The 11733-nt window shown below is 38.2% G+C and overlaps 1 protein-coding gene across 7 annotated transcripts in view; it reads right to left on the bottom strand.

The window, feature by feature from the left end:
* Positions 1-1543: 1543 nt before the first annotated feature.
* LOC121462986 (glycosyltransferase-like domain-containing protein 1) overlaps positions 1544-11733 on the bottom strand; it is a 354055-nt gene continuing 343865 nt past the window's right edge. For all 7 annotated transcript variants that reach the window (XM_041674978.1, XM_041674980.1, XM_041674983.1 and 4 more), the window contains 3 exons: positions 8174-8244; positions 7381-7472; positions 1544-2641 (listed from right to left, as the gene is read on the bottom strand). In XM_041674978.1, coding sequence (XP_041530912.1) covers positions 2558-2641; positions 7381-7472; positions 8174-8244 — 247 coding nt within the window. In that variant the 3' untranslated portion in view covers positions 1544-2557. The remainder of the gene's footprint in view (positions 2642-7380; positions 7473-8173; positions 8245-11733) is intronic.

The raw sequence follows: 11733 nt of genomic DNA, 5'->3' as shown, positions 1-11733 counted from the left end.
CGCACTCAGCATGTCATAGCTATTGAGAAGTACATGCACACACAGAGATACAGATGTGCCTTTAATAATGTTCAGAACTGTGCATCAACCGAACTCTTGATGACTTCGAAGCACCACTACTGAATGTGAGTGCATAGCTTTTCCTAAGTGGCAACTATACTTCAAATCTGTAGCCTGTGGGGAATGAGGAGCACAGCCAAAAGCAAAAGTTGATTTGAATTTGAGTGAAGGAAAAATTCCATGCACAGGTCATGTGCAGTATCATTACCACAGTTGCCTCCAGTCAGGAAAATGGGGTTACGGATGTAGTTTGGTTGGTAGAGTTTGCCTCGCATTGCCAAAGCTCTGGGTTCCAATTGCCTGGCATCACACAAGCTGCAGTGGTGGACACCTGCAATCCTAATACTTGGAGGTTGAGGCAGAAGGACAGGAGGCCCAAGGTCACACTGGGCTACACAGTGAGTTTGAGATGAACTTGGGGAATGGCAGATCTTATTTGAAAAAAAAAAAGGAGGAAGATATTTAAATATTTGGGACATACTCTCTGAAGAGATGCAATTTCTTCCTATTAACCAGTGAAAAAGAACCACAGAAAACCAGAGAAACCAAGTATCTTTTCTTGGCCACCTGTGAAAAGTATCTTTCTGACTACATCATTTCATTAGAGGGTAAAAAGTAAAACCTTGCCCAAGAGATGTATCTATGAGCTTCTTATTTACAATGATATCTTCTGTTTTGCTCTCAAATGAGCCATCCCTGCTAGATTCCTTATTCCAAAGATTAAGACGAAGCGGGACTTCTGAGAGCTTCTGGGCCCTTTATGAACGGGGTGAAGTATCTTTTTCTAGTGGCTTCCTCATAGGCAAGGACAAGAAGCCAGTGGCATAGTGGCCCCACCTGCTGTGGTTCTCACAGTAGACAGGTATGAGTCTACCCACAGACAGCTAGGTTTCTTTCTGCTGCTTCCATTTCCTGCTCTGAAACTCCCAGCTCTCAGGGATTTCCTTCCTAGGTCACTGGTCTACATGACTGCCTTTACCCTGAGGACCGTGCATGGCTCCCTAACCCTGACTGATTTTCTGATTTCTAGTTTGATACCTATCACAAGGACTTTGTAGGACTTTAGTGCAATCATCTGCTCCATCTTGGATGCTTGCTAGACCACCCAGCTCCTCTAGAGAACAGAGACCCAGGGTTGGCCCTAGTCTAGTCACCTCTCTGGCTTTTCCTCACTCTGCATTACATAGAAGTTTTCCATTTCAATAGGCAAGGAAGTTACAATTTACCTGGCAGTAAACAGAAGATGGTTTATCAACAGACTTTACCTTAATGACTACAAATGTTTACCTCCTGCTTTCCAGAATGCAAAGAAAGTCTTGGAAATGTCATAATATGTAACAAACATTTGCAGCTCAGATCCTTGTTCATCCTTACAACAGACAATTGTATTCTGTCTTCTCTGACACAAGGCAGCATTCAGTAAGAAACAGATAGGTGCACACACTTAAACGCAAATGAATATGCTAATTAAAATTACAGCGGGTAGTTTATTAAAAATTTATTTTACAATCCAGCCATTTAAAATATCTTTACACCAACAAACAGAGCAGCTTGACTACAAGAATCATAAGTGACTTATCACAGAATGTATTTGTAGTTGGATGCAAATATTTTTGAAGAATATTTGTACCAAATTATGGCTTTGTCAGAAGCATTTTGATTTCTCTATTTTTACCCATAAGAAGAAAATGTAGAACAAGTATCTCGTGTTCATTTTATGGATGAGAGGCCTTCACTCACGGTATCTGCCATGTTTGTCCGCATTACAGCTGTTTATCTTGCAAGTTTCTTTAAGATTAATTAAATGCAAATGAAACTCTGAGAATCATGGGAATACCTGCCAGACCCCTTATTAATACCTTCACTTAAAAACTCCTGTGCCAGAGAGTCATTAATTTGCTAAAAGAAAAGTGCTAAAGCAGCCCTTTGCCTACAGCAGCTTTGAGATGGCTGCCCAATTAGTTCAGGAGCATTCTGATCCTCTTTCTAGGCCCTGTGGCCCTTTGAGGACTCCGATGATAACCTGGCAACCCAGGTAGAAACTCAGCCAAGTGTGAGTGTTTGAAGCTGCAGCTTGGCTGCCATCTTGCCGGCAGAGAGAAAGAATTCAGGCACCATGTCATCCAGTACAAAGGATAAAAACGGATTCAACCGGAAATTCAATGTGGCACCACATATGGGATACATGAGTGCGGTTATACAACAGGCCACATATTTTTTTTTGAACAGTCTCCTACATGTGATGCCGAGGACATGTGTAACCATCATAACGTCTCTAGGAATCTGTATTTAATTTGAGTTGGGGTGGTGGCAGGGATTGGAGATCTGAAGCCGCCACAGGTTTGTGGCAGATGGCTCTGTGTCAGCTATGACAAGCAGCCAGGCTCGGCTTCCTCTGCAGATTTTCTTTTCTCTCTGATCAGGTAAATATGGGCACACTCTGGAAAGTTCTTCAGATTCTGCCTTAGGCTGCAAGTTTGTGACTTAGCCCCATCTGTCACAAATCTTCCCTGGGTTCTGTTGTGAGCAGAGACCTGAATTTGCCATGTAGGGCTGCCCAAGAAAATGGAGCCACTTCACCCTGCAACAAGGGGGAGGAGAGATTAGAAAGCAGTGAAGAAGCGCAGGCCCTGAAATGAGAGACGCCTGAAAACTCACACTGCAAACTTGCCTCATCTCTCCAGCTACAACTCCCAAGCCACCAAGCTCCATGGATGACTCCAGGACAGCCTGGCTTCTGGCTGGTTTAAGACAGCACTGACTTCAGCTGGGAGAGGGAGCAGTTTGCACACGGAGAGACTGCTGCACACATCCCTTGGTTTACGCCACGAATGATGGCTCATAGACGGTGACCATCTGTCTTTGAACTTTCACACACAGAAGGTATATGGAACTCTCAAGAAACAGCTTTGCCATGTGAGTTTTACCCTTAAGGAGCAAGGGCACAAGATAAATGCCCTCACTAGTACATGGAATTTATAAGGTGCTTTATATTGCCAAATGGGTTTTATTCATTATTTCATTATAGCACTTCCTCGGGGAAAAATGCTATTATGGTTGGGGGGGAAAAAAAAAAAACCCTTCTAGATCTGCAGAGGAGTAACCCATAGGCCAAGAATTTACCTAAGGAGAATGACAAAATCTCAACCAAGTTAAACGGGCCAAAGCAGAGACAAACCATATAAAATCATGGTAAGGGAAGAAAAAAGGAGGAGAGGAGAAGATGGGAGGGGAGGAGAGGAGGAAGGTATATGGGAGACAGAAGAAGGAGAGAAAGACTGAGAACCTGCATAATATTTTGCAGGTGTTGCTTAGAGATTTTATAAGCTCTTGACAGAGCACTATAAATCTTTTCATTTTCTCAGGAAAAAGTAAGATTTTAGAGTAGTGTTAATGCTGGTGAGATCCACCTTATCCATATCTAGACTCCATGCTCTAAGTTAAAGGGGACTCCAGAGTGACAGTCTCTTAAAGGGACTTAGAAAAGGCTTGGTTGTGGTTTGGATGAATGTAGTTTGACATAATTAAGACCACTGCAAATGGCTTTTCTGGGCATCGAGTCTGCTTTGTAAGCACAATCATTGCTTGGAATGAGTTTTAGACAAAAATCTGAAAATTCTTTCCTCCAAATAATAGATTTTGTAGCTCTCAACTGCTGAACAATTTAAAAAGGACAGAGTAAAAATCAACAGTTATTTCCGAAAACCTTGGGAAACTACAGGTGACTCCCCCAAAGCACAAGGACACTTTCCTCCTTTTCCCAAGTGCAAGCACACACAAAGATATACAAACACAGAGATACACACAGACTGACACATGTATACACAGATACATACATACACAGACACACAGATATACACACACACTTGTATTTACGCAGACACAGCACACACATACTACACACACTCATATGCCATTGCCCAGTTTGTAAGTCAAAGCAAATGAAGAACAGGATAGAAAAGAGGTCTCTGCTGTGAGCACGGGTGCTGTCTACCCTGCACACTGGCCATATTCTTGTTCTATTTTCAGTACTGATAATAAGGGACCATCTCTTTTTTTCCAAAGCACTTAAAAAGAAAAGGATAAAAAGTTATGGTGAAGCACAATGTGCCAGTCTCACACAACTGTTAGAGTCTTTCAGCGAGTAACGGACTAAAATCAAGGCCAAAAGTGCGACTTCCATCCAGCCTGGCCTCTAGAAAAGTGCTACTGTCCGTGTAAACGGTCAGTGCAACTGGCGTTGCATTGGAACTGGAACCTCATGTCCAGTAGGCTGATGGGTCCAGAAGAGCTCTTCCTGCGAGAGAAATCAAACTTTTTTTTTCCCCCACAGAAGTACACGGTTAGTGTAATTTTCTACCTGGAGCAAGATACAGGTTAATGTTAGAAAAAAAGTTATAGTCAAAACCTTTATGTAATTCATGCATGTAAATTTTTTAAGAAGTAGATTTTAGATTTTTTAAAGTGATAAAAAAGGTTTAGATTTTAAGATTATTAAGAAGCATTTACTTTTTACATGTATTAGATTTTCCCAATGATCTTTAAGTGTGTATGTGTGTGAGCGTGAGGCACCTTCACATGCACACATACACATGGGGGAAGGGGATGGATATTTAAACGTCACAGGCCTGAAATCATTCAGGTGAAGCAGTCATAGACTTCTAATGCAGAACGTCATTTTAAGCAACAAAAGAACAACAAGACAGAATCAGTTCTGCCTCTGCTTCAAATCCTGCTGCAAGTTACAGCCCCCAATCTCTTAGTCATACTAAATGTGCAATGTTTCCTATAAGAAGAAAGTCAAGTTTAAAAGCCTTATCCCAGTCATTAAGTTTCTAAGTCTGAGTCCACATGAAAAAGTGTACGTTAGGAGAAACTCTAGATGGCACAATGTTGGGATGATGTTGAACATGAACCTTTAGCAACAACAAGAAAAGGCGTAAAATGTAAAAGGAACAAATGAAGGAATCCAATGACATTCTGTCCTCTCAGACTTAGGAGTATATGCTTTATAAAAGCAAACACAACTGTCCAACAGAAGAAGTAAAATAATAAAAGAAAAAAGGAAGAAGAAAAAAAAGAGCATTAAAAAAAAAAAAGCCTTTGCGCTCTTTTTCCAAACACTCGAAGGTCCTTTTCCATTGCACAAGTAAGCAGAGCTGTCCTGGAGGGAAGCACGTCTCCATTATCTGCTCAGGAGAGCAGATACCACCTGAGACTGGGACAGGAACAAGACAGAGCTGGAGACATGACTGTAGCTTATGCTTTTCGTACCTTTTGGACACATCCATTCTTACCAGTTTGACCTGTTTCAGTATAACAAAGCAGACTCGAGTCCATTCCTAGCATTTTTAATCCAGCGCCTCATGATGGGCCATTTGTCTTACTGCTCTTGGTTTCTTGTAATTTTAGATAACTTTCTTTAAATTTTGAGAATAATTTTTAGATACAATATCACTAACATTTTCCAATGAGGACATATATTAAGGCATATCATAGATTTAAAACAAAAAATTCATTGCAAAAGTACTTAAAACATACATGTAAATTCTTATAGATTACTAATTTATAAAACATTGAGTTGCAAGGTTTATCATGTAAAAACTAAAGTTATCTGGGAGAGTTAAAATGTAGCAGTTTAGTTATGAGCCATTTTTAAGTATGTGAAGAATTTTGTATATTAACATCATACAACAAGCTAACATTCTTTTAGAATTTTTCCATTATTTGTCAAATAAACATTATATCTCAGAAGGGTAGTAATTCTATTGAGAAAGGTCAGCTAGAAATCTGCTTTTTTCTAACTACAGACAACTGTTGCAGGCCTTGTGAAAGAGTTGAAGACTCAGATGGAGTGTAATAGGGCTAGGAGAACTTGACCTGAACCAACATTAAAACAAAAAAAAATTTGATGGTAAAACAGTTCTATAAACACTTCATCCAAATTCCCAAATATAACAAAGAGTTGATATTTTACCTGTGAAAACAAAGAAATAGGTTTACATCACAAATATAGCAAGAATCCACTTGTACCAAAATTTGTATTTCCTTAACTTCGTAGTCTGCATGCTCTGCCTGCCTATCACATGCGTGGTGGATGTGAACGAGAGCACTACTGGGCTTTGGACTGAGTGAATGCTGGAGTGAGCCTTGGAGGCCCACTCTTTGCGAGGCTTCACATGCATGATACAACAGTTCTCGGCTCAGGCAGTGACACTGAAGCCTGGAACTGTTCAGTCAGCATTTTAAACCATTATGAGCTACCTTCTGAACCATTGCCAAGTTAATAGACAATGAAAGATAATGAGCTTGAAATTGGGTGTTAAATTGCATTTTTGGTTCTCTTCCTTTTTTTGTTGAGGTTTAACTGTTTCCTGGAGAAATAAAGTCATGCTTTTCAAGTATCAACATGTAAATATGTATTTTAGGCCTTGAATAAAAAAAGGCAGAGGAGTGTATTTCATGCTGAAGGCTATATATTAACATAGAAAATGAAAAGATTCTGTACTATAAAAGTGCTAGATTGTAAACTTTGCTAACCTTAATAAAATGAAGACACTATAGTCAAAGGACATAAGGAAGTGAGTTACTCATGGCCTAGAGCCACTTCTGGAGCCCAGAGAGCAGATCCCACTTTAGCTACTTACATTTTCAGTAGGGGCCTTTTGTGCTATTTCTATAATTTAGGATGCTTGGTTCAGGTAAGGGAAGAGGAGGTGAGTATGGGTGAAGCTATTCATATAAACGATTTGCCTTGACATTTTGAGCTGACACGGCTGGATCTGACTAAACATACTAAGAATTTTGTATGCCCATTTTGAATAGACTGCGGGGTGGGGGAATAAAACTTTTGAAAGCTGTCTGTCTTTATGTGTGTAGTTCAATCAGCAGCAAACTTCACTAATGTCATTCCCTTACATTTCTGAGCACTTAGGATTTCATTATGATGGGAAGAAAGGCTTATCCTTATTAGTATAATTGTGGAATCTTCCCTTTACTTCCTTTTCAACTAATGAGTTACATTAATCCAGGTTCATTTTTATAAGCCTCTTGGGGCTAAATGTACAGGACAGTCATCTTAGAAAACAATAAATTAAAAAGAAACCATGTACTGTGCATGAAGTGCACGTATTTCCTAAGACCTAGGTTAATACAACTGGCATCCAGTTTAATTAATCCTTGTTAGTGTAACAACCAATACCCTCCCTAGCATGTTTCCTTTAAACATTAGTATGTTAATTAGATGCTTTTTTTAAAAAAAAAATTTCTTTGTATTTAAATTTGGCATTTCTATCACGTAAATTTCTTCTCAATAGCTACCTTATAAAGATGTTTTCTTATAATATCTGGTCTCTTGCAGAAACTCTGGAGCCTCTTTGAAAGCTGTTCAGGTGTGGAATACAGATACTCAGCTGCAGGAAAAACAGATACATTTTTAATGAAACAAAAACCTCAAAGCACACACTCGATATTAGTCACTTTACTAATTAAAAATGCATATTGCTCTGTGCCGCCTCATGTTTTACATTATTTAAGCATGATTTTATAAGGTTACCTCAGCTCACAAGGATGTTTAATGCTAAATAAGACTGTGTAGTTGTGCTGTTTAGACATCTCCTCTGGGTGATTAAAATACATTATTCTAATGTAGCACAATGCATATGTGATGTATTTAGTGATGAGAATTTTTCAGAGAACCAGTACGATAGCTGGATGCACTCTGTCCAACAGTTGCATATTATTAACTAGTCAATTGTTTAAAGAATTTGGTATGACTTTCAATCCTTGAATTTTCTCTGTGTGTATCATTAAAAAAAAATCTGTTAGCAATTGCAGCAGTACTGACCTGCTTATAAAAATCCGTCATTATGAGATGTGTATGCTAACAATGAAGAATGCTATTTGAAAACTTGCTTTTTTTGTTATCTTAAAAGAACAGATGGTAAATATAAGCTTACTCTAATGTATTAAAACACATAAATTTTTCCTTAACACTAACATGTTGACTTGCCAAATAAACAATTGCTCCTACTCAAGTTTATTTTCAAACTTTTAGTTTAGCATGGATCCTGTATTAAATCACAACAAAGAAAAAGCACATGAAAGTAGCTACCTGGAAATATTTCAGGATAAACCAAGTCTTTGGGACAAAGTGGGTAGCAGCCACAGTACACAGCTTCCAACCTGCAGAGACGTCAGAGAGGGGACAAGAGTAGAGCAGGCACAGCGTCAGTCAGAGGGGAGCTACGTGGGACAAAAACCATGGTCGGCAGTATATCCCTAAACGCCAGAGTTGCTCTTTGCAAGATTTTATTGATCATGCCCGACTTCCATGGGACAGAACCGGCAGCATATGCTTTGTTCACTGAATTAATCACAGCGCAGCGCTGCATTTTTGTTGTTTCTAAAATACTGTTTAACACATTTTATAATCAGCAGATAAACACATTCAACAGCATGGGAAAGTATGGGCAGCTTTTCCTAATAATGCTGCAAAGCCTCAGAATGTTCATTTTTCAAAAAATGTTTAAATAAAATAGCAAATACTGTAGCAGGGAAGCCGTAGAAATGATCGAGGCAGTTTTAAAAGCACAGGAAAAAAATTTACAATCTGTTGTGATGGGGCATTTTCATTTCAAGCTCAGGCTTTGAAACAATTTGTTATTATGCAGACGTAAAACTCTCCCTTTGTGGAAAAACTCTCGTTCAGATTATTTTAATTTTGCTTTTCTCACAAAAAATTCGGCTTACTTTCTATTTTATCAGGAAAGAATACTTTCACTATTAAACAAACACAAAGTTCTGCAGTGTGAGTTTCCCCAGGGAGCATCTACAGGAGCTTTTCTCCCTGTGGCAGTGGTAGGGGGCTAAGCAGAGGGAAGGTATAGCCCCTTGTAATCTTGCTAGGTTTGCACAATGGCTATTGATCTGACATATCTTAAACCTTGAAGATACCACTGTCATTTCTGTTGGCTAGAAATTATGCAGTGAAATTCAAAACACTCTTTAAAATATGTTTATTTTATGAGAAACTTTGAATTGCATCCAAAATGTTGACCAAAGGCAGAATTTATTTTGAACTGCAGATTTTTTTCGGTCCAAGAATGATCTGAAGTCATGTCAATGTTTACCTTGTTTATTTACAGTGACAGAGTACATGCAATTTAAACTGTTTTGAAGTGGGGGATGTTTTCCCTATTTTTATTATGTTAAACTGAAATTAGGATAAAGGGAAAGTATTGACTTGGAGCTCCAATTCTGGAAAAATGCTATGTTTTTATAAAGCACAGGAAAAATGCAACGATCAGTTTGAGAAGACGAGCACTCTAACCCTTTTCTGCACGTGCATGTCTTATAAGCACAGCTATAAACTACACTGTGCTGCAGTACAAATCATTAAGAAAACTTTTGAGCATATCAGCCTGTAATGTACTTCACGAACCAAAGGGAAATAATATGCATGGTGTCTGAAGTCACTCGGTTTTAAAATGCTGCGCCAACGGAAAAGCAAATACGTATGAGCATTCTCTTATAATTACATAAGTTAAGAGAGAAATCACAGGCATTTCAGAAAGTGCATATTATCTGCTTTTTAATAATGAATTTGAATTATTCTGTACACTAAAAGAAAATCATTACAGGCTGACTTACGTTTCAAGTCGTTGTATGAGTATATAATACCCTATGTTCAAAATGTCTCTACCAATTAACACACCATACAATAAGATGGGAACAGCATTATTTGATGTAACAGAAAAAAAATTAATAAAACCTACCACCTAGATTTTAGTTTTTTTTGTTTTTTGCAAATAGTCATCTAATCCATAGTCGAAGTTCTAATTCATTAAAGCAGAACAATCTCTTTCAGCTAGTTTTGGACTTGTTAAAATATTAGTGTTAATATTTAGCTTGGGATTACATTTTAAAATACACAAACAAGTCTATAATATTTAAAAATAAATCACACAGCATCCTCATAAGTTCTTCATATTTTCCTATTCTGAAAAACACTCATGATAATACAATTATTCATTATTTCGATCCTTATGCACTACCAGTTAAATAATAAATAGGGTTCCAATTGATCTATTGTTAAAATGACTAGTAAATGACCTTTTTATTCCAATTAACAAATCATCAGCTAAATCTATGAATCTTAATATTCAGATCTATTCACTTCAATTCATACAATTTATCTGCAAATAGTTGTTGGGCTTTTGATTCTAAATATAATTAGCTGATAATTTTGCTTGGCTGAATTACTTTTCTGGAGGGCCTGCAAAGGCTCTCAGTCGCATTATCTAGCAATAATGAATCTGATAGGTGAAATTTTTTACTGTAATGAGGATGAGACACAGTTGTGACACCTGAGTCTACTAATAACAGAAGACTGCTAATTATCGACAGCACTTTTTTTGTCTGATGCAAGGAGAAAAAAAATCCCTCATTATTAAAAAATAAAAAGTTACAATTATAAGTGACACCGGAGGAGAGTAAATAAAACGGAGTGATTAAAACATCGCTGCTTTAAGGGTGCTTTAATTAAGTGGAAATGCTAATGTTGTCATACTTAGCAGATGGGATTAAAATTAGTTATTGTAAGTAACTCATATTTTATGTTATGGTTTCCACAGCATGTCTACAAGATCTAAGAAAGTGATACATTCCATAAGACATTTTAAAAATGAAATTCTCATACTCTTTACAACTCATAATAATGAACATCATGAATAAACTATTGAAAAAAATCCTGCCAAGGATTTTACCATAGTGACTTAACTAGCAAGGAATGCATCCATAATGTACTGGACTGTTACAGTCTCTCTGATGGTATGCCTTTTTCTTTGCTGACTGCTGCATTCCCTATTTCATTCACACTCAACAAAAACAAAAGTTTGGGACTTGGGAATTTAGCCAACATCAAATGTGGTGTCAAGAAGGTAGGGTCTGGATATAGGGGAGATCATGACCACCCACTAAGGTGATCTTCTAAACTAAAACAGAGGATGCGTCATGTAACTGCAGATAAAAACCTAATTGCACACTTTCTCCTACTTTATTTGTGTAAAATTTTCCATCTGCTCCATCTAAAGATGTCTAAACTGTTAGTATCAAACCTGCGTTCAGCTGCCAGCTGTGCACATTAAGGATTGCAAAACACCAAGTAAATGAGCCAGCATGAAGCCGAGTGGTAGAGGTCCATCTGCCCAGGCCTAGGGAGGGCCCTGTACCTGGTCCGTTTCAAAGCCTGTCTTTGCTTCAGTGGCGAAGAAAGAAAATTAGCCACACTGTATTTCCACTTCCTGTACCCAATTTATTTGCATATTCCTGGATAACTCCTGTGTATCCAATGAGTATCTTTCTAAGGAAACTTAGTGAGCATCGTCTCTTTATGAAAAGTCGTTGGATATATTTTAATAAAGCCCATTTAGAAGCTATCTTTAATAGTTTGATTGACCAAACTTCTTTTTTTTTTTTTTTTTTTTTTTTTGGTTTTTCGAGACAGGGTTTCTCTGTGGCTTTGGAGCCTGTCCTGGAACTAGCTCTGTAGACCAGGCTGGTCTCGAACTCACAGAGATCCACCTGCCTCTGCCTCCCGAGTGCTGGGATTAAAGGCGTGCGCCACCAACGCCCGGCTGACCAAACTTCTTAACACATCTGCCAATTCTCTGA

This window comes from Microtus oregoni, unplaced genomic scaffold, assembly GCF_018167655.1.
Source record: "Microtus oregoni isolate MIOR12 unplaced genomic scaffold, Mior012 000025F_ref0000491, whole genome shotgun sequence".
Lineage (NCBI taxonomy): Eukaryota > Metazoa > Chordata > Mammalia > Rodentia > Cricetidae > Microtus > Microtus oregoni.
Note: the sequence above shows the minus strand (reverse complement) of the source record. Positions and strands in the feature narration are given on the sequence as shown.